Source organism: Emydura macquarii, unplaced genomic scaffold (assembly GCF_026122565.2).
Source record: "Emydura macquarii macquarii isolate MOO-44397 ecotype Brisbane River unplaced genomic scaffold, CSIRO-AGI_Emac_v2 contig_1263, whole genome shotgun sequence".
Taxonomy (NCBI): Eukaryota; Metazoa; Chordata; order Testudines; family Chelidae; genus Emydura; species Emydura macquarii.
Genome location: NW_027131400.1, coordinates 4,294,718 through 4,317,929, shown reverse-complemented (window position 1 = coordinate 4,317,929; position 23,212 = coordinate 4,294,718). Strand labels below are relative to the sequence as shown.

The 23,212-nt window shown below is 41.7% G+C and overlaps 1 protein-coding gene across 1 annotated transcript in view; it reads left to right on the top strand.

Annotated features, from left to right (window-relative positions):
- The window catches only part of LOC137154612 (contactin-associated protein-like 2), a 141,382-nt gene that overhangs the window by 55,247 nt on the left and 62,923 nt on the right, over nucleotides 1–23,212 (top strand). Inside the window, exon 6 of the mRNA XM_067550347.1 lies at nucleotides 2,295–2,388. Within this exon, the coding sequence (XP_067406448.1) occupies nucleotides 2,295–2,388 (94 nt within the window). The remainder of the gene's footprint in view (nucleotides 1–2,294; nucleotides 2,389–23,212) is intronic.

Sequence of the window (23,212 nt, the reverse complement as noted above, 5' to 3'; positions counted from 1 at the left end):
TGACCCTATGCTTCATCATGTTTTGCTTTGGTAGGGGTTTTGGGTGGGGGAAGATGTTTTGTTTTAAATGTACGCACTACAATATGTTTTTTTTAGAAGAAGGTAAAGTCAAAGAAGTTTATCTGGCACTTGGAGCGGCAGCTAGTGAGCTTTGTGATGGTCCATCGTTTCTGTGGGAGTTTATTCCACAGTTTGGCACCGGTCACCAAGACAGTTCCATTGTGCCTGAGGAGCAGAGTTGGAGAACACAGTCTTCATCCCAGAGCATTAGGCAGTCTTTTAGATATGCTGGGCCCAGACCACTGAGTACCTTGAAGATAAAGACTAAGACATTGAACTGGACTCAATATTCTATTGGAAGGCAGCATAGAATGCAGAGGACCAGTCTGACGTGCTTGCAGTAGTCCATGTTGCTGAGGAGACGTACTGCAGTACACATATACAGGACAGGCTGCACTCTGGCCCTATGACAAAATATAGATTTACCTTGGACTCATCAAAAGGTTGAAACTCGCACTAAAGTCAAAAGGAGTTTCACCATGCAACAGGCTGGCAGGATTGGGCCCTTACATTTTTTGATAAAGATGCTCACACTGAATCATAATTTAATTTCGCTTTTTTTCCAGGTACATTATCCAGTCACAACTACCTCTTGGAGCAGGGACCATCTTTTTGTTATATGTTTGTACAGTGGGGCCCACAGTGGGGCACTCCCACAGTGCAAATAAATATAATAGGTGTCCTGATAATCTCAGACTTAGAGATCTCCCAGCTAGAATTCCATGCTACAGTAAAAAGAAATATTTAGACAATGCTCTTCCTTGATGGGTGATGGAGATGGGAGAGTTCAAAAGAAATATTAGCCAATTTCAAAATAAAGTTAAATGCTTCTGAGCCTAATTATCTTTCCACTGATACTGGTTTTACTTCAGTGGAGTTATCCCTGATTTACAGACGTTCAAGTGAGAGGAAAACCAGGAAAACTAGTTCTGTTCTGGTTTCACACATAGATGAGTGCAATTTTCCTCCCCCAACAGAAAGAATCAGAAACAATTATCTTGAAGTCAGTGGTGTTAGACTAATGTAAAACTAGTTGTGAGAGAATGAAAAATCAGGTCTTGGGTAATTATTTCAACAATCTGTTCCTGACATACCTCTCTCAAAATCTTTGTTAGTTCAGTAACTATGGTGATGACAACACTGAGTACTGTACTGCTTTGGATTCCTTACTCAGATTTAAGCCATTACCATTTGTCTCCTGAAAGAAGAGGGGTCTATTTTCCTCACCTAATGCACATGTAACTCACATTAATGTTAATGGATATTATGTATGTGATGCTAGATCCCATTTTTCCTTTTACCATGGAAACTGATATCAAGTGTTTAATTTAGTGTTTGCTTGGTAGCACCTGCTGTGGTGGCTGTCACAATCCAGTTTTATTTTTAACCCTTTGTCTTCACCTGCTTATAACTCTCTGGAAAAAAACATCTTTCCTTAGACTGAAATTTTACATGCTCCATCTCAGCTGAAAGGTGAACTTTTTCATGTTGAAAGTCTGAGGAAATCCATTCAGCCATTTTTGAGTTACGTGAAACAATAAACAAATTATAATTTGCCTAAAATAAGAAAATACTGATACAATTTTTTCCATATAAATAACTCCCAAATGGATGTACATCCATGACTAAGCTTTAAAGACTTGGTGATAATAAAGTTATGAGCAATTGAAAAGCATTTCCGAACGTGCTCACTGAGCTTTTTCTACGGGTCTTATGACATCACCAATGCATGTTTTTCCTGCCCAGTTTAATAAGGACAAGAGCTTCTGCTCTTAAGCTATTGCTAAGACAGTTTGCATAAGAAAGATAGAGAAGTTAGTTACCAGCAGTTACAGTTCTTTGAGAGTATTGCCTATGTATAATCACATTTGTGGAAATAACTGTGCTTTCCAAGTGCATGAGCTCAGAATTTTCCAGAGAGCAGTGTCCTTTGGGGCCGTTCATGCCTCCCATTTTAAATCTTTTTGTGCAGAGTTCTGAAATCATAAAAGGAGGAATTCCATCAATTACCCTTCATTTACTTCTGACCCCCAAGAGATGCAGTGAAGGCCTTGCAAAATAGTGGATTGACCTTGGTTCTTGAGGGTATTGTCCCTGTTAAAACAGATAAAACAAGAGCATTCAGAAACAGAGATCCAAATGGAGGTGTAATTTCCACAAGTAAGACCTGATTCACTAGCAGGATAACAGGGTATGGTTCTAAAAGTCTCCTCTTGTTTTTTGACTCCCCCCAGCTTGATCACTATCCTCCAGCAAGTTACAGCCTGCCGACAGCATCTGACATTCAGTTCAACTCCCCAAAGGCGCTCTTCCTGGGAAAAGTTATAGGTGAGATTACGTTTTATACTTGACTTTTTATTAGACATTTTCAGAGAGAAAAAATACATATGCACATGAGATTGTGATGTTTGCAGTGTTTGCAGTAAGACACCCATTGGACATTTCATTTTTTACTAGAGAGACAATGACATTTTGCTTAAGTGGGATATACATCAGGCAGGGTACTAAGTTGTTATTGCAAAGGACAGGAGGACACAGATAGACAAACCAGTGATAGGGTAGGCTATGGCTAATATATACAGAATGCAGATCATATATATTTCGAAGGAACTTCATTTGGAACAGTACAATAGCACAGTTCCTGTCACTGTTCAGATCTCAGTTTCACTGGGGGGGGGGGGAAGAGTCAATTGGACTAGTGCTGCTTTGGAGTGAAGTATGGGAAATATTTAGGAAAATTGGAGTGGTATCTTTTATTGTGAACTCCTTGCACACACTTTTATGGCTCGTTTTCAGAGGAACCCACAAATGTCACTGAACTCTAGGGAGTTTCAGGTGTTCAGTGCCTTTGAAATTTAAGCAATTATTTTCTGTAAGCCATTACTTAGCCACAATAGTTTAGATTATAATGAAGAGTCAGACTCAAAACATCACAAACTTAAATTTTCTTTCTGCGACACCATAATTTAAATGGTAATTTATGAGCCACACAGAATGTAAGTGCCCCACGAATAACCTGTATGTAAGTTTTCTATATGTGCCATATCTGAAATTATTGTATCTCCACCATATTTCCAGCCTGTTTTTCTGTCAAGGCTGATATAAGGAAAGCCCTCTAACCATTATATCTTACATTGTTTGGGGACCAAATGAGAGGCATGTGAGAGGGAAAAGAGCCTTAGACTTTTGAAGAGGAAAAACAATCAACTATAGAGTAAATGGGGCTTTATAATGACATATATTTCTGTTTGCTCCATTTTTAGTCTAGTTTCCCTTATGTTGTGATTTTTCTATGAAGCTGGATGTCAGTGTAAGGTTTTCTTTGGTTTAAATCAAATTAATCTAGGCTAAGATTGGAGCTGAATCCAAAACCTCAGGTTTTATTAATTCTTCTGATTTTAAGCCCCAGTGAAACAGAATAAAAATGAACGTTAAGTTGTGAAATGGGACATGAACAATGATTTTGGGGCTGAGCCACCTCAGTGCAAAACGTTACAGTAGAATATTTAGTCTCATCTTGCTGACAGTATGAAACTTGAGTGACTTTACTGCTCTCTGAATGTTTCCATCTCATAGAGCTGAACTATGGCACTCAGGACAATCTGAAACATAGAGCTCCTAGTACCCATTCTAGTGGACAAATCCTGGGTCCATTTAATCATCAATAGAATAGACAGAGGATGCAGGAGATGAGGCATAGTCAGCAGCTGTAATCTTGGAGTGACTCAGAGAGCGTGGCTGGGAGCTCATCTCATCTCCTCAGACATGCCTTGCAGAGGTTCTGCTAACAATAACAAGCTAACAAAACCAGTGTCTGATAAAAGATATATTTTGGTGGGAGATAAGGTGTGGATCATCATGGGGAGAAGCCCAGGTCTCTGCATTCCATCCTGATTGTCCCATGTGAGTAGCTTGTTGCCACAATGAATCCATTGTCTCTCTGAGCTGACAGCTCTCTCCAGACGTGTCAGCTTTGTGGGCTGCTCAGATTTAGGAAACCACCAGATCATGGTAGTGCTGCCTCCACAATGCAATCTTCTAAAGCCTGAGTCAAGTCCTGAGAAGTTGGACGGATGAGGAATTCTTATGTGGCCTCAGGGTGTTCATCCTCATTACATATGGGAAAAGCCTGGGGAGAAAGTGGAAGAAGACATGAGAGAGAAAATATAGGGAAGGAAGTACCATAGAGAAAACATGGTCGGGGAAAAAAGGAAGATGATGAGACAAAAGGAGAGAAAAGTTAAGATGCTAAAAACATTACATGTATATACTCTATTGGGGCGGGGCCTGAGGGGATAGAGAGAGATAAAAATGGATTGAAGCCAAGAAGAGAAAGAAACCAAGATACATTATGTGTAAGTTCCATTAAATAGAAAGTTGATTGGTGGTACCCAATAAACAGGACATACTCGTATCTTTAAATTGCAGGGACCCCAGTGTGGTCTTAAATGGCATTACAGAATTTTTCACCCTACTTAGTGGCCTTAGTCTTGGAGCTGATAAATGATGGATTGATTTTCCAAGCCCTGAAAGTAGCACTAGGTAACTGCAGAGACCAGTCAGCTCTATCCCAGAGATGCCAAAGGGTCAGCATTATTTCCTTTGCCATGTTTTAGTGCTATCCTCCTTAGGTTTTTCTTTATAGTGCCTCAAGAACAAACTGCAAGAATAGTACTTGTTATGAAACCTTTTGCATCTAGGTCACTTGCCTGAATCCAGCATATGTTGTCAGGGACTGAAATTCATTACCCCCACCTGACAACTGTTTGATCTAGATGAAAAGAGTTATTGACTTAGCCCAGTTCCTAGATACCTACATCACAAAAATCACCACCACATTTGGCTTCCTTGCAAATAGTAACTAAGGCTTCAAGGACTGGATTTACACACATTACCTACCTGCAAGTGTTCCATCCTAGTCAGAGTTCAGGCACGTTGGCAGGATAGTGTGGGGAAGCATGCATTCCATCGTTCCATGATGATCCTGTTATGTAGTTACATAGAAGAGCTCAGGCTGCAGGAATGTCATTACATTCACTGGTATTTTTCAAAGTAACCCGACTTAATTCTCTCTTTTTTTTGCTGTTCTTAGCAGAGTACATCAAGTCTAGTTTGCCTAATTTGGTGCATGTGTCAAGGAAAGTGCATAATATCTGGATGTGGTTCTGACTTGGATTCCTTCTTCTTCCTTTCAAATTTGACAGGCTAAAAATATGGAATTAAATTGGGTTCCAAAATGAGGAATTGGATCTCTTTTTAAGATGTGCAGACTAGTAAACATAGTATTGATAACATCCACCATACAGATGTATGTGGTGAAGTTACAGATTTTCCGTTTAGGTGCATTCAGGGCATAATGACATCACAACAAACATTGGTTAAATCAGTAGAGTGAGAAAAAATGTTAAAGGATAGGAACAGGCATGGTGCCTGGGAGACCTTGGAAAGATATTGGGGTCAGCTGGCACATATTTGATCTATATTTTCATATGCTATTATGAGAATCAAAAACAGTTTCCATGTTTCTTGAAATGTGATATATCATCCATCATTATAAATTATATTGTGTATGTTGCTCTGTACCCTTTGATTGATGGTATTGCTTTGCCTTTTAGTGTTTTAAGTTTATTTTTAACTATTAGGAATGTAATTCTTATGCTTTCTTTGTTTATTTTGTTTCGATTTACTGTCTCTTCAAAGAGGGACATTTTATTAAATAAAGGAATATCAGTGCCAAAGAAACAAAAAGAATTCCATTGTGCATGCCAAAACAAAACAAGAATCTCTGGAGAGACCCTGACTCACTGGTATAATTGCTGTACTACAGCTAATTGCCATTGATCAGATTGAATATACAACTCTCAAGGGGAATGCTGAATTAGGGGAGTGGAAGTCAAGGTTAACATTGTTACATGTGTTCAGAACAGTTTGAAGGGCACACTACCAGCAGAACCTAGTGGTTTTAAAGCTCCTAATTGCTACACTATCCTGGCTAGAAGCAGTTCCAGTGAACCTGGAGGGATTCTCACTTAACAGAGGTGTGTAAACAAAGGTGATTATCTGTACATCATCATGTATATAGTTTGTAATAGCCTACATTTATATCTAGAAAAAGGACTGTATTTGAGAGGCAGAGTGTTTTGATTTTTGTTTGTTTTTAAAAAACTATAATGAACCCTGTTCTGTTATGTTTGATGCATTCTTGTCTTGAAAGGTGAACATGAAGCTATATTTACAAAGTCATCTTGTGCTTTTGTGGAGCACTTTGGAACCATCCTATTGAGAAACAGTTCTGCCGGTCTTTTTTTTTACCTTCTTCTACTTCGTCTCCGTCTCCATTTTATTAGGTTTTTTTTTGTCCAGGGATTCTCTGAATTGAGAAGCTGTTGGTCAAAATGCTGGGATTTGTGTCTCTGTTTTTTGACTTCTCGGATTGTGTTTAATGTTTCTATGTGGATTGCTTTTTAACTTCTTCCTTTCACTTTTGACAAGATACCAGTTAAAACACATTTTTTACTTTATTTAAAAAAAAAAAAAAAAAAAAGGCAGTCTAGAAACAATCCTTACTCCCACCCAACATCCTACTCCACCACCACCATCTGGTCTAGGTTTTTTTGTGCCCTGTGCTATTCCATTGAGAGAACCCTCAAATTATGGCTTTTTCAGTAGAAGACTATTTTACAAAATCAGGGGTAATTTTCTGTAGCTAGTTCTGTGTCTCTGCCTGTGAAAGGGAAAAACATTAATTTCTTCAAATAACATGATACACATCATGCTAGTTTTTTAAAGATTCAAACTATTGAAGGCCTCATAACTAGAAATGGGCATGGATCAGAATACCACATCCAAAACCCAACACACGCTGAGGACTAGAACTGAACCTCACTGCTTGGTTCTATCTCACTAATAGGCTCAAACATGCACCCTGAATCCAAACACTCCTGCATCTCTGTGGCTCGGGACCGTATCTACTTAGAGAATAACCTTTCATTGTTCTTTTGTTGTTTTGTTCTTTTTAACTTTCATAGAGTCAAGAATCTTGAAAGTAACTTTTTGCTTTTATCTCATCGTGTTACTCTTCAAAGCCTCAGTTTTATTAAATAAGAGATGAAAGCTGTGCTGAAGTGTACTGGAACATTTTTTGAAAACATGCTGTTTAATGACTGTTCTGGTTATAAATATCATCTAATTTTCCTTTGCCCTTTTTTATTACTAGAGATGTTTACATAAAAATAGGATTGTTTTCAACTATTTGTTGGCTCCTTCAGCTTTTTTGAGAAGTATTATTATTATTAAAGAGAATTATTAGTTCAAATTAACCAGTTTCACCTGATTGTAAGGACTACAAGTTCAAACACTTTATTTTCAGATTTTTTTTAATGAATATTATTGTATTTCAAATGTCTGTATATTTGCTTTAGCAAAAGCACTTGCCTACATTTTCTAGGATTAACTATTTCTGGAATATAAAGAAATCTTTAACTTAAAGAGAAAAATATGCTCCATAATTACACTTTCCATTCAACAATTTTTGCTTGTTTCTATGTTTCTACTGTAACTCTCCTGACTAGATAGCACACAACAGTAAGGGTAATTATGAGAAAGAGGAGGCCTTTGCTGACTATTTGATTAATTGTTTGTTTTGTGGTAACAACTTCAGTTGAGACTGGGTTCACGTTGTGGTAGGTGTTGTCTAAGTAACAGTCTCTGACTGGTATTAGGTAACCTGTTTTATGACAGTATTCAGCAAAATCCTTGGCAAGTTCTTATGCAATTAAGTTAAACCATTGAATTACATAAAATACTTTTGGGGTCCATTATATGGAAAATGCAAATATTTGTGTATTATTGGAGGATTGTATGGAAATATTTTAGAAGGAGGAAGGATTGATGATTAATCTCTGGGAGACAATGTGACGTTCAAAAGACTATGTTGAACAACATAGCAGACACGATTGATGCTTTGGGACAATGTCTCTGAAGTGGAATTTCTCAGGAAGTATGGAGCAGGAAGCTTTGACCGGAGGGGAGACCTTTTGTTGGCTGATCACCTGTCACAGGAGGACAGTTCAGAGACCCAGTCTGGATTCTCCAGGGCCAACAGACAAAGAAAGGATTTTTGGATAAACAGCTTGGTTTTAAACAGGCTCAGGGCCTTCTTCCTAATCCAGCAAATGGACAGGACCTCTGGTCCATGGAGGGTTCCAATCCTTCAGGAAAGGTTGGAAGGACTTGGCCTAGTGAGGCCTGATAAGATGGGGTGCTAATTCTGATCAGAGCTGTTATGAACTTGTGACCATAGAAACCCCTTTGTGGGTTCTGAAGGCCTAATTACCTGCCATAGCTCCTGTTGGATTTTGGGTGATCTCTGGTAAGTTTTTGAGCAGGGGTCTAGGCATAGGCATGTGCACGGGGTGTGCCGAGGCATACCCTAATGCAGGGGTGTCGAACATACGGCCCGCAACCTTTTTTATCCGGGCCACGTACCTTTTTGATGTGGCCCTCAGTGCCATCTCACTGTGTTTCCAGCTGATGCTGCAGGATAGAGCTGCTGCTGAAAGAGCGGTAGGTGCGCGATTTCTCAGCGGACGGACACAGCTGTGAGATTTTGCAGCAGATACTAGGACGCGGCGAGAATTCTGCCGGCGGGAAATTCAAATGTGGCCCACCAGTAGAATTGAGTTTGACACCCCTGATAAAGATGAAAATGAAAAATCCCTGAGTGCACACCCTAATGAAAAATCCCTGGGCGCACACCCTAGTGAAATGTGCTGCACATGCCTGTGGGTGTAGGTTCTTTTATTGTTTTTAATATTTTCTCTGCAATGTTTTTACCTTAAAAATACAATATGCTTGTAAAGGAAGTGCTGTGTGGTAACTTATAACTATAGCAATAACACTGTATGCAATCTCTAAGGAGGGAAGTGAAGCAGGGAGCTTAGGCAAACTGTCTTTTTGCTGTATCCAGACTAACACAGCTACCCCTATGAATGTCTTTGCTATGAATACCACAGTGAAGACAGGGAACTGTACAGCCTAGAAATACCCAGTCAGGAGGGAAAGAGATGTAGGTCTCCACTCAAGAAAGGCAAAGGCTAGGGAGCCAGAAGCCTTGAGAGTGGAGGTCCTTGCTGAACCACTAAGGGGAAATACAAGTTCAGTTGCCCTGACTTTAACTGGCTGCTGTTCACCCAAGTCCTTCATTGCTAGGCATTGAAAAAGCTAGGAGATAGTGTGCTGATTACGCTTGACAGAGAGGAGATATAGAACTAGGGGTTAGCAAAGTCCCATTTTAAAAAATGACGTAGGCATTTGGGGGAGTCTAAAACAGATTGATGCTTGAAAATACAGCTTAGACTCCAAAGTCCCTTAGGTGCTTTTGAAAATTTTACCCCAGGTGAGATTTTATTTTTTCACACTAGTACTGCTGCCATTTCATTCTGCATTGCCTCATCAGTTCTCTCAACACAGATGTTGAATACTATGGGGAGGTAAGTGTGAAGGTGCTTTAACAACAAACAATGGTGATTGTTCTAAGAGGTACTGCATGTGGATGGGACTATTACTTATGGTCATGAAGCTGCTTCTTTTACATGCATGCACTATCTATGGCTTTAAGACCTCTGGAAAAAATCCTCAGTAACTTAAAAAAAATGTAAGTAATTCAAGAAAAGAAATGAAACACAGTTGTTAAAAAAAACGCTAATCCCTGTATTTGCAGAGCATTGCATAGGTTTGTAATCTCTTGACTCCCTACTGACACAAGCAAAGTATTTCTAAAATAAAGGTTCTGCGACTGGCCTGCTGCATGACCGTGGGCAAGTCACTATATTACTCTGTGCTTCAATTGCCCCATCTGTGAAATGGGGATAATGAGAGTGACCTCCTTTCTAAGGCACTTTGAGTTCTGCTAATGAAAATTGCTATGGAAGAACTAGGTATGTATTTATTTACTTGCTATTATTAATTATTATTTGACCCTTGATTTGGAGATGGCTCTCAGTACTCAAGATAATTACTGTCTTGGTGTGATGCACTCCTATTAACAGATAATCAAAGAACCCATTAAATCAAATATCAATTTATACTAATTAAGGTCCCAATACTGAAAAGTGCTGTGCACAGGTAGACATACAGAGCTCCTGGCAGGAGCAGGGCCTGTGGTATCTTCTAAAACTACAAGGCTATGAATAGATTATGTCCAGTCTAGTAGCATTCTTCTCCCCCAAATCTTTAATATATGTCTATTAGTACATCCTTTATAGTATTCATTTATCTAGACATCTTGAGGCATGCCTTAATATTAGATCTTCTTATTAAATCCCTGAAGCAAATAAAAGATTAATTTTCTTGTCAATCTGATTCTTGCCAACCAGTTTGGAAGTGATATCATATTCCCAAAGACCAACAGTAAAGAAATTATTTTGATAAATATATCGGGTAGGTCTAATAAAACATGGACCACCTGGACATATTGCGCACTGTAACACTTTCATTGCTACACCATTCATCCCTATCAGTCCCTGGCCCTGCACTCATTCATTAGTGAGCAGCCATGAAGTATGGATATGGATGTTGCTGTGCTTCAATGTACTGCCACGTTAGGGCAGTAGAAGTTGAGCACTGAAGATGTGCTTTAGTTGTGAGAGCTGCACCAAGTTTTTAATACAAAGGTCTGATGTCTGGCCAGCTCTCCACTTCTCCAGGAAGTGCATCCATATCACCCGTGTGTTATATTGTCTTCAGCAGCTTGAATCCAATTCAGAACTCTTCATGTATTTAATCTCTCCTACCATCTGGGCCTCATACCCATGGACTCCCTCCCCACCTCAAAGTGGCAGTTCTTTATCAGGCCACCTGGAGCACTGTTTTTCTCAGAAATAATCAGAAAATCAAAGCAAATTAATTTTGCCTGCTGCCCCAGAGTCACTGACCACTGTGGAGTGTAGGCGGTGATGGCACTACTGCCCTTCCTCACAAGCTCTGCCATGGAAAGCAGAGGCTGCCTCAGGTATGCACTGAATAAGCACTGAATTTCTTGAGAATCCTGGTCATGCCCATTCCGCTTACTAAGCAGCACATGCTGGCTTTAGGCCTCCTGTCAAACATGAAGTGAAAGGCACCTTGAGTCCCTCCTCCTTCACAATGAGCTATTATGGCAAAAGCTGGCAAAACCCAAGGTGGATCAAATCCTGTGTTTGTAAACAGGTTTGAGGAAGATAAGCCACAAGTATGATTATTATGCACCATTCATGTCTCAAACTGAATTTCAGAGTCTTTCCTTCTTCCAGAATAGAATAGGGTTCATTGCATCAGGCTGTTCACTTCATTTTCCAGTAGGGGGTTCCAAAGAAGCAACAAGGCCTCTGAATGGACTGCGGCACTTAGCTGAGCAATCTTGGAACATGTTCAGCAGTGCTCTTGACTACCAAGTCAATTTGTAGCTAAGGTTAGTGCCCCATCTACAACTATCACTGTCCACCAACTTCTCCCTCCCATTCTTCAGATCTTTCTTCATCTTTCTCTCAGTTTCCTGTACGTCATATTTGGTGGCTGCTTTTCACTTGTGTGGTGCACTGTTCTATCTAGAATACTCGCCAAGGATCTGAGTCATTCCCTGTCTTTAATCTTCCAGTGACCCTGCATGGGCCTGAACATCCTCAGCCCTGATTGGCTGGATCTGTGGACACTCAACATCTCTGTGGCATTGCTCTTCACTTTGCAGGATTGGGCCCTAAGTATTTTTCACTTTTGCCTGAAACTGACAGCAAACCCCTCCCACCTTTTTCTCCCCCACCCTCCCACGGGCTTCCATCCTTCCCTCATTGCCAAGAATATTCCCATAGCTTTGAAATTACAGCTTTCAGTCCTTTCTCACTCTAGAGCAGTGGTTCTTAACCTTTCCAAACTACTGTACCCCTGAAGCCTGAGTCCCACCCCCACGGGGCTGAGGCATGTAACTTAGTTTCATGGCGCCCCTGTGGCTCCAGGCAATTGCCTTTCTTGCCACCCCCAATACCAGCTCTGCACTTGCGACCCCTCTAAACCCCCAGGTTAAGAAACACTGCTCTAGAGTGTCTCTGGGAATTGTTCTGTATCAATTACTTATGCATCCTGTACATTAAGCAATCTCATTATTTTATTGCTTGTTGAAAAGTATCTGAGACGTCTGAAAGATGTTATATGTTGTTTGTGAAAAAATAGCTGAAGAGAATGTAGAGACATTTAAACATCTCCAGTTTTCTGTCATTTTGAATAAAATTACACAAGTCTTATCTGACATTCAGAAAGATTTGATAACACCACTCAGTGTAACCGGACCAAAGACAAAGTTACATTCCACTAATTTTCCTACCTAGTGCTTTTTTATGAAGTCATGTTTTATACAACTTGAGTTTTTTTCTCAGCATGAATGGAGAGGAACTATTTCACCTGTAACTGTGTCATGTCTAGTACCAATTTACTACTAATACTGCTGCTTCAAAGGGATGAAGAGGGGGAATGAACACAAAAAGTTCACAAAAGGCAGCAATAAACCCTAGTACCAGCCCTATAAAATCATAATAGCATAGAGAGCTAATTCAGAGTCGAGAGCACCTTCAAGGCTCATAAGTCATGTATAGGCCTGCAAAAAGAAAGATAAGGTTAGAGAAAGATGTATGAAAGAAAAAAGGGACACAATTTAATTTTCCACCCAGTATACTTGGATGACACACATGAAAATGCAAAGCGACTGGTCTTAACATAACTAAGGGTCAATACTGAGTGACAGTAAATTGAGTCTCTCCATCTTTAGCTCGCCATACTGTGCCTGGATATTGCACTGATATTCAGAGTGTGCATTATAAAATGGCAAATTCTAGATCTCTGTGCAGTTGCACCCTAAGCACATGCAGAAAAGTAGCATAAATGTGCACTCGTATTTTGACCAGATACAGTCTCATGCACAGCCAGTCTGGGCAGATTATTCTGCACTCTGTCAGGTTACTTAGAGGTCATTCCTTGTAGGGATGGGCAAGCAACTCTTGCCTAATTTCGTAGAATCATAGAATCACACAAATGTATGCCTGGAAGAGACCTCAGGAAGTCATGAAGTCCAGCACCCAGTGCTGAGGCAGGATCAAGTAAATCTAGACCACCCCTGACAGGTATTTGTCCAACCTGTTATTTAAAACCTCCAATGATGGGGATCCCACAACCTCCCTTAGAAGCTTATCTCCCTTTATAGTTAGAAAGTTTGTCCTAATATCTAACCTAAATCTCCCTTGCTGCACTTTAAACCCCTTACGACTAATCCATCTTCAATGGACATGGAGAACAATTGATCAGTTCTCTTTATAACAGCCTTTCACATACCTGCAAACTTTTATCAGGTCCCTCCAAGTCTTCATTCCTCAAGACTGAACATGCCCAGATTTTTAAATTTTTTTCTCATACGTCAGATTTTCTAAACCTGTCCTCATTTTTGTTGCTTTCCTCTGGACTCTCTCTGGTTTGTCTAAACCTTTCCTAAAGTGTGGCACCCAGAGTTGGATGCAGTACTCCAGCTGAGGTCTCACCTGTGCCAAGAAGACCAGGATGATTACCTCCTGTGTCTTACACACAACACTCTTATTAATACACCCAACAAGGATATTAGCCTTTTTTGCAACTGCATCATATCATTGATTCTCATTCAATTTGTGATCCACTATAACCTGCAGATCCTTTTCAGCAGAATTACCACCTCACCAGTTATTTCCCATTTTGTAGCTGTGCGTTTTATTGTTTCCTTCCTACATATGGTACTTTGCACATGTCTTTATTGAATTTCAACTTGTTGACTTCAGACCAATTCTCCAATTTGTCAAGGTCATTTTGAATTCTAATCCTGTCCTCCAAAGTGCTTGCAACCCCTCCGAGCTTGCTGTCATCCACACATTTTGTAAGTATACTTTCCATTCCATTACCCAAGTCATTAATGAAAATATCGAATAGTACCGGACTCAGGACTAACTCCTTGAGGCCCCACTTGATACAACCCCAGGTTGACAGTGAACTGTTGGTAACTACTCTTTGAGTCTTTCAACTGGTTATGCACCCAACTTATAGTAATTCCATCTAGATCACATTTCCTTATTTTGAACCTCCTCAGACTTCCTGGGCTAGACAGCTGAGTTTACACCCCTTTGTTATTGGGTATTTATTTCACCTAGAGGAGACTGGGGTGGAGCGGGGGCGGGGGAGGAGAGGTGGGGGGAGAGAAGCAAAAAGAGAAACAATCCACTGAAAAAATCAGGTAAACATGTAGTGAAAAGTAAAAACCCCTCCAGCCCACCTGCAAAGTTGATGATACGCAGGCTGACAATATGTCTCAATGGCAATGGGCAAGATTCACAAAGATAGTGCAGGGACTAGAGCTGGGTGAAATTTTTTGGACTAATAATTTGTTTGCTGAAGAACGCAGTTTGGGTTGACCCAAAACTATTCATGAATTTCATCTGATTAGTTACTGCTGGGAAATGTTTTTCAGGGCCAGCTCCAGAAAACTGTGTGTGTATATATTGTATTTTACCCCCAAATAATCTTTAGCCCCTTGGTTAGAGCTCTTGCCTCCATTTGTCTCCCCCCCCTCCTTCCCCCCATAGCCTTTAGCTAAGTGGTTACGGAATTTGCCTGGGATTTTGTAGCCCCAAGTTTGGTTTCCCACTCTGGAGAAGGGACTAAATTCAGATCCACATGCACATGCAACCAGACGAGCATCCTAACCAATAGGACATAGGCTGTTCTGGGGAGAGTTGCTCTCAGTGTTGGCATGAGAACAAATGGATATAAACTGGCCATGAACAAATTCAAGCTGGAAATTATAAGACGGTTTCTAACCATAAGAGGAGTGAAGTTGTGGAACAGCCTCCCAGTCAGAGGATTAATTAGTTTTAGGAGACAGCTGGATATAAGTATGAGTGGAATTGTATGACGGGTTTGATTGTGATAACAGCAGGCAGGGTTTGGCTGCCCTGGGGGTCACTACTTATGTTCCTAAATGCTCATGCTTCAAGACTTCAGCCAGTCCTCTGCAAGGTTCTCCCAATGTGTTCTGGAGGGTTTTTTATTTCCTTCCTTGAAGCATCACATGGTCACGGCTAGAGACGGGACATTGCAGGGGTAGGCCGATACTCTGAGGTGGCATGGAGGATTCTCTCTCATGTGCTTGGCTAGCTGGTACTTCCCCAGGGTGTAACTGATCATCATATGTGGGATCGGAAGGAATTTTTCCCCACCACAACTTGGCAGTAACCATGGCATTTTTTCACCTTCATCTTCAGCATGAGGTGTGAGTCACTTGCCAGAATTACCTGGGTATATCTCACTTAATCATTTCCAGGGGATTTGGGCATTGGTGCACCTCAGTCCATCCTAGTTTCTGCCTGTGGCAAATAATAATTTAGTCTCCCATGGGCTATAATACATTTCTCTAATTGCAGTTGTTGAGTTTAGTGTAGAAGTGCTGGGTGGTAGTGGTGACCTATGATATACAGAGGGTCAGACTAGATAATCTGATGGTCCCTTCTGGCCTTAAACTCTGTAATTCAATTTCTTCTGATGAAGCTGTTCCACTTTAAACAATATTTAAATACTCATTGGGTGGAAGAGAGAATGTGAGTGAGTGACTGCATAGCCTGGTGATTAAGTCACTCACCAGAAGCAGTGGCCCCCCTCCCCTCCCCTCCAGGAAAACACCCAGTGACTCAGGTAAGGTGCAGAAGAGCTGGTAGCTGTTTTTCTGGCATGAATAGGAAGGTTTCTGCACTCGCCAAGAGTCCCATAACTTTGTTAGGACACGAGCTCCCCTGGCTGTGAGTTCAAAATCCAGGATTGTCTCAGCCAAACAGGGATTCTGAGCAAGTATATTATCTAACCAATCCCATTTTAGCAACACAGCTCACTTTGGTTGAAATTTACCCTGTTGCACAGGCCTGCACAAGACCTATTTACTACATAAGCCCTACTCAAGCCAACTCCATAAGTGGAGAATTGGTCTACTGTACATAGCACTGATCCTCTGCACAGGAGTGAATTTCATGCATTCTGTATATTTACAATCTAGCCATACAGAAAAAATAATTAAAAATATTCATCAAATCATTAAGCAATGAATACATTTGAAGAGGTGACAATCTATTCATGCCACAAGTAGCAAAAATATAAATTAATGGAATAAATTAGTCATTGTGAATTATTTTCTCAGCTCCTGCTATTACAAACAAAAGGGGAAAACAAATTATGAAGAAATACTTTTACACATTTTTTTAAGCCAGCTCTTTGAAGTTGCATCATTTTGTGTTTCTTTTAATTGAAATTATTCTGTTATTTAAATTACAGATTTAAACATGACTGAAGCCTTGTTTTGAGGGTTTTTGATCAAAGTTCTTAAAAGGTATCAACACTGTATAAATTTGCTCTCTTCGCTGTGTACGGTAATGCAGTGATGTCTTACAAATAACTCACCACATACTTACAGCAGAAAAGAGTCATAATACAATCAGTAACTGCTGCAAATACATTCACTTTATTTTAAGGGTTGCCCTTTCCATTCTAGGCACTTTAGATTGAAATGGATACCCCTTAAAATAAAGTAAATGCATTTGCAGTGGTTGCTATCCATTTAAATCTGTTTAATAAATCATTGGAAATAAATTCAATTCAATGGTTTTGAGGATTAGTTAATAAACCAGTTAGGATGACATTTCAATTCCTTAAAATAATGGTTTATTTATGGCCATAGCTGTGTAACAGCAGCTCAGTATATCCAGTATCAAAATTGGGAAGGCTGTATGGTCTAGTGGACAAGGGCACTGGTCTTTGGGTCAAGATATCTGGGTTCTAGTGCTGGCATAGACCTACTGCCTTACGCCCTTGGGCAAGTCAGTTCACCTCTCTGCCACTGTTTTGCCTCCCATCATTTTTCTGTCTTGTCTATTTACATTGTGAGCTCTCAGGAGGATACTATCTTTCACTCCGTATTTGTACAGTGCCTAGCACTTCAGGGCCTCTAAATGCTACTGTAATAAAAACAAACAACTATAATTTTCTTTTCAAGAGGGAAGGGGGGGGGGGGAATTCCCTACTTCAGTCTCAGTCTGTATGTGCTTAGGGTCAAATGCAGGGACAGTGGATCAGTACCCGTATATAGAACTGATGTCACCAGAATTCTCCTCTTCCTCCAAAAGGTGACCTGAGGGCTCCACTATTGCTACATCTGATACACTAGTAGGTTTATTTTTATTGTTTGATTAGACGGACTGAGTACAGGATTTGATTACTGGTCTACCCACTTAGTAATGCTTACCACTGTCAATAGGGCAACTAAGGGTATGTCTACACTGCAATAGACAAGGGTGTATATACCCAAAGTTCTGGAGAACTTGTGCAGCCTGTACTGCTGTATCTGCACTGCTGTTTTTAGCAGTGCTAGCTAGATAAAAGCTAGCCATAGGCATGCCTGTGCTACCTGCAGTCACACTTTTGATTGCAATGTAGACATTCCCTAAAACTACCTGTTGCTGAACATAGCGGTTAGCGCCTGGCCCCTTTGCTGCCTCGCCCCCACAAACCACTTCCAGACGATGGCTTCGTGCTCCACCAGTGCGCTTTTATTTACAGCAGGTTGCCCACCACCTTCTATCTAGCCAGTTCCTACCTGGCGCAGGGTCTTACAAATTTAGCCTCTAGTCAGAGGGTGTTCAGCCTTCCCTTGCCATAGCTTCTCCCTCTCTGGCTGTGCTTGTCCCTCCCTTCCTTTCAACAGCCTCTCCCTGGGAGCTTTTATAGCCCTCCCAGGTTCTGCAGCTGTTCCTAATTCCCTCCTTCCAGGCCTGCTTGCTCAGCTGGCTCCCATCTACTCTTCATGAGGGCTCAGTAGCAGGGCTAGCCCAGCCTTGCCTGTAGCAGCCTGCTACACACTTCCCTCCTTATGAACCGCCAGGTTTAACCTTGCCCATCCCCTCTACCCTCTGCTGGTGGGGTCCAAGCTGGGAGACTCCTCCACCAGCATGGGTTGACTCCCGACGTTACTTCTGTGGGGTTCAGGCATCCTCCACCCACAGAAGGTACACTGCATGGGTGGCAGACACCCCCACAGATCCACCTCTGCCCACAGGTCATCACCCCCAGAATGGCCCCACGTTTCTACTTCCCTCCTCCGTTGGTAGGCCTTTGGGGTCTGTCTCTACCTCTCCCAGGACTGCTAGGTTCCCTGGTACCGTGGGCATCATGTGTAGCCCAGGCCACCCCCTCAGAGGTCGCCCTGGACGTGGTCCTCCTATCCCAGCTCCCTGCCCTAAGGGGCTGGGACTGGCCATTCCGCTTTTTTCTTCCCCCTTAGTCCTCTCTTTCTCTTGGCTCTGTTGTCTAGGGTTCTCTGGTTCTTCCTGTCACTGCACTGGGCCCTGGGATCCGGCATTCACCCTGTTAGCCTCTTCCTTCCCTGGGCCTTGGGGTCACCTTTCCTCCAGTCTGGGCTCTGGGGGTCAGGGCCCCTCTGCAGACTCCTGGCATTGCCCCTTTCTCTTCTGGGCCCCTTTCCGGATGTTGGGTCTCTGGGTTTCCTTCCCCGTCCTGTCCTTTGTGGGGCTGACCCTCTCTTCGAGGAAGTCTGCCTCGATGTACTCCTTGGTCAGTTTCACGGCAGTATCTATTGTGCTAGGCTGATGCCGCCGGACCCATACCCATAAGTTTTCTGGCAGGGTATACAGAAATTGCTCTGAGACTAGCATGTCCGTTATTTCCCCCATCATGTGGGTATCTGGTCTCAGCCGGCGGGTAACAGAGTCCATGAGCCTTTGGAGAAAGGCCCGGGGTCGCACGCTCCCAGTCCAATGGGCCGTCCTAAACCTCTGGTGGTACTTCTCTGCTGAGAGCCCTACCCAATTGAGGACAGCTGCCCTTACCGCCTCGTAGTCTGTCGCCCGTGCTTCGCTTAGGGCCATGTAAGCCCCCTGGGCTTTGCCAGTGAGGTATGAGGCCATCTGTAGGGCCCACGTTGCTTTCTCCCAACTGGCGCCCATGGCCACCCACTCAAAAGTTCCAAAGAAGGCCTCCGGGTCATCGGCCAGGTCCATCTTGCATAGTCCCAAACCTGGGGGCTGACTGCCCTCCCCTACTGCGGGACTCCCCACTCGCTTTAGGAGCTCTTGCTGCATACTGGCGTGCTCCCTGATGAACTCCTGCAGGGTCTTCTGCTGCTCAGCCTGCCACGCAAGTAAGGCCAACCTCTCCACCTGGTGTGCCTGCTGGAAGCCCTGTATCACCTGCTGCATCTGTTCTTGCTGCTGTACCAGTCATTGTAGGGTGTCCTCCATTCCTGGGCCACCAACCTCTGTCGCTGGCTTCAGGGTCCCGGACAAGCCCCCACATGTAGTGGTTTGCACCTGGCCTCCTTGCTGCCCAGGCCATCAACCCCCGCAAACCTCTTCCAGATGACGGCTTCGTGCTCCACCAGTGCGCTTTATTTCCAACGGGTTGCTCACCACCTTCTATCTAGCCAGTTCCTACCAGTCACAGGGTCTTACAGATTCAGCCTCTAGTCAAAGAGTGTACAGCTTTCCCTGGCTGTAGCTTCTCCCTCTCTGGCTGCTTGCCCCTCCCTTCCTTCCAACATCCTCTTCCTTGGGAGCCTTTATCACCCTCCCAGGTTCTATAGCTATTACTAATTCCTTCCTTCCAAGCCAGCTTGCTCAGCTGGCTCCCATCTATCCTTAGTCAGGGCTTAGTAGCAGGGCTAGCCCAGCTTTGCCAGTAGCACCCTGCTACACTGAATAATGACACTGCAGTGACAGAAAATGAAAACAATTGTATGGAAAAATGAAGTAATATGTAACAGATACAACATCATTTATTTTAAATGAATTATAACTGTGGTTCTTGTCTAGATATCTGCCTTGCATTTTGCCTCTTCTAGTACACCTCACTTCTCTGTTGTTTTATTGGTTTGTTTGTCTGAACATCTTTAATTGTTTTTAAAAAGATTTCTTTAAAAGAATTCATACTATAATGTACATCTAGCAGTGGACATTACGTTTATGAAGAAAATAGATTATTCAGATATTTAATCAAATACACAACATATAAAACAGTAACAAATTTGGGGGGTTGCTCCCACTTATTACAGACTAGGCAGTGTGAAATATTAAACCAGCTCCTTTGAAAGTAATGGTAGATGGTGACCATGTGGAATAAGGGAAAATTTTCAAATTTCATGTCAGCAATCGAGATCATTGGAAACTTTTTTAAAACACTAAATATCATGCAAGTCTCAGTAAAATCGTGAGAGTTGGCAACACTTTATGTTACCCTGGGAACTGAGTGTGATTCACTAGATCCCTATATGGCCTGCGTCTGTTGCTTCAGGGAAATATGTGACAGGATTAGGCAAACCTTTCTTGGCCTGCTGGTCTCTGTGTGGGAGATGCCCTAGAGGAAGGGAGTGGGAGGTATGGGATGAAATGGTCCTCGTCTCTGCACCCTATGTTGTTTGGGAACAAAGAAAAGGCTCATAAGTAAAAATAGGATTTTATTCCCCTATATGTATGCTACATTCAAAATTGCAAGAGGCAGAATTGCTTGAAATATATTCCTCTTGAGCTATAGCAATGCTGGCTCCTTATCTGATTTTCTTGTGTAAGACAGAAATGCAGAACACTTTAAATGATTAACAAGTGGAAGCAATATGATCTTTTAGAAAAATCATTGCAGGAGACAGTATTAATTTTAAAAACTCTAGGTTATTAAAGAAAAAACAAATAGTTGATCCAAAAAACTGTAACGGCATAGAACTTTTTATCTAAGAAGATGATACTGTAAACAAACAAAACACAGCACCAAGAATTATTTTAATTTGCCTCGCCAAAGCCAAACTAACTTTTTTACTTCTTGGTAAGGCTTATAGCACTTGACATCTCCTTTTTTTCCCCCTTTCACCTACCAAGGAAATAAAAATAAAAGATTAATCAAAAACGTAATATGCTACCAACCGCATTGTTCGCAAAACCTTCCCTTTAAAGTCACCTATATTCTGGACACACCTTTCTCTTTGAGCAAACTGTCCCTGGAATTGCAGAGTGGGTTAGGGAGTTCTTTTGAAAAGGTAAGTCTCTGAAGAGTGGGTGGTGTGTTCTTTTATGATAATATGACATACAGTTTTCAAGCTGACGAATTTGTCACCTTTTATTTTCTCCTGTCTAAAGTCTGGAAAAGGTTTACTTGTGGGAGCCACCTGGCAAGAATGAAGAGGGAAATGGTGAATGACAAACTAGATAGCTTCAGAAAAATTGCTTAAAAGATTGTACATCTAAGTATCCTTTTTATGATACAGGCCAGACCTCCTCATCTCACACTGGATTATTCCAAAAGATGTTGTTCAATCACCAGGAGATTTCTGCTCCCGGGAGCTAATATTTGAGGTCTTCCAAGCTCATTTTATAGCCAGCCACTCATATAAAGTACTACAGTATTCTTTAGTAATGGTACTACATCTTCCTGTAGTGTCGATTTGGGTAGTTACTGAGGCATGTCATGCTTTTTCTTTTAATAAAGGGACACATTTCTTCCTAGGAGAATAATTTTGTTTCAAGGGCAACAATTTTTCTACTGGTGTGTATAGAATTTAGATATTGTAATCTTTCCACTCCATGATTCAACTTAGCCTAAGGGCCATGTGTGACTTTTCTGTCTAGAAAATAAAAGGTCAGTTGAAGACAGGGCTTCTTAACACAGGGCACTACATAATTTTGATTTAAATATTTTAAATCCCTGTTCACTCAGGTGGGTCCATTTTTTTCTGGTCTTTGCATGCTAAATTTGTTAATGGTGGTGTAATGGTAGCAAAATCTAGTAGTTAGTGGTGTTAATAATCTGCCTGTCCTAGAAATTACCTAACCTACTTTCAGGTACTGGGAACTGATTTATTCTGAGTGGCTTCTGCATTGGACATGTTTAGTTTCACCAGCTCATTTCTCAACAGGTACCTGAGAAATTGTTCTGTCTTTGGCCAATGTACGTTGAATAGGATTTATTATCAATTCAGCAGTTTTTAATGCCCTGTCTGTCTCTCTTTTCTCAAACACTGTTACAACAATTAATGTCATCTGAGGTTCCTGAGCTGAGAGCTGCCTGCTGAGGAAAAAGAGAAGGGAGGAAGACTGGCAGCAGGGTCATCTCTGGCAGGGAGGGAGCCCTTAGCTTTTGAGTTTCCTCCTTGTGCCCTAAACCTGGGATCACTCTACAAAGAACCACTAGGGGTTTTATTAGGCTTTTCCTGAAAGGTTTGGGGTCTAATAGAATGAGGGGATGAGTGAAGAGGGTTGGTTGATTAAAGGGACAGAGGAGGATGGGATTGCATAATGTTCAGGGATGAGAAGAGGTATTCTCCTTTAGAAGACCTAAGGATGTAGTCCTTGTTTGAGTGCCCTGTTTGGTCTTATATGAATCCTGTAATTCATTAATTAATTTAAACTGACGTCCACAGGATCTCCTATAAGCTCTAGAAGTGATTACAGCACAGGGCTGGGTGTTAAGTCTGGGATCTATTTCACATGCTGCCACTGACTTTCTGTGTAACTGTAATCAAATTACTTAGTCTCTCTGTGCCTCAGTTTCCCCAGCTGTAAAATGGAGATTTTAAAAACTGTCTCACAGGAGTATTTGTAGGGTTTAATTACTTAGCATTTATCTACAAAGTGTTTTCACAAAGTTAATTCGTGGTGTTTTCTTTCTTAAAATGTAGCCAAAAGAAAAACTTTCTTACTTCAGCTTTAAAATGTGCGTTCTGTACACCCTGAACAGTTATATTACAAAATGTTTATTTAAATATCCCTGTGACACATCAGGGTATAATCCAGACTAATCTACTGTTGTGTCACCCCTTCCCCGCAACCTTGGGTGTCTTGCAGTGCCTTGAGGAAGTAGCTCCCCCCGGGCCACTCTCAAACAGCCTTCCAGCATGCAAACCACACCACGGGTGTCGGTAGGTAACTGCAGCCTGCCAGCCACACTTGGGTTACACTCTGGCTCTCGTGAGCCTTGGTTATACTGCAGGGTGACCCCAACATACTCCCAGTTCCAGATCCCCCCCCCAGGAATATTTGTCCTATACTGCTCAGCCCTCTCCTGGACA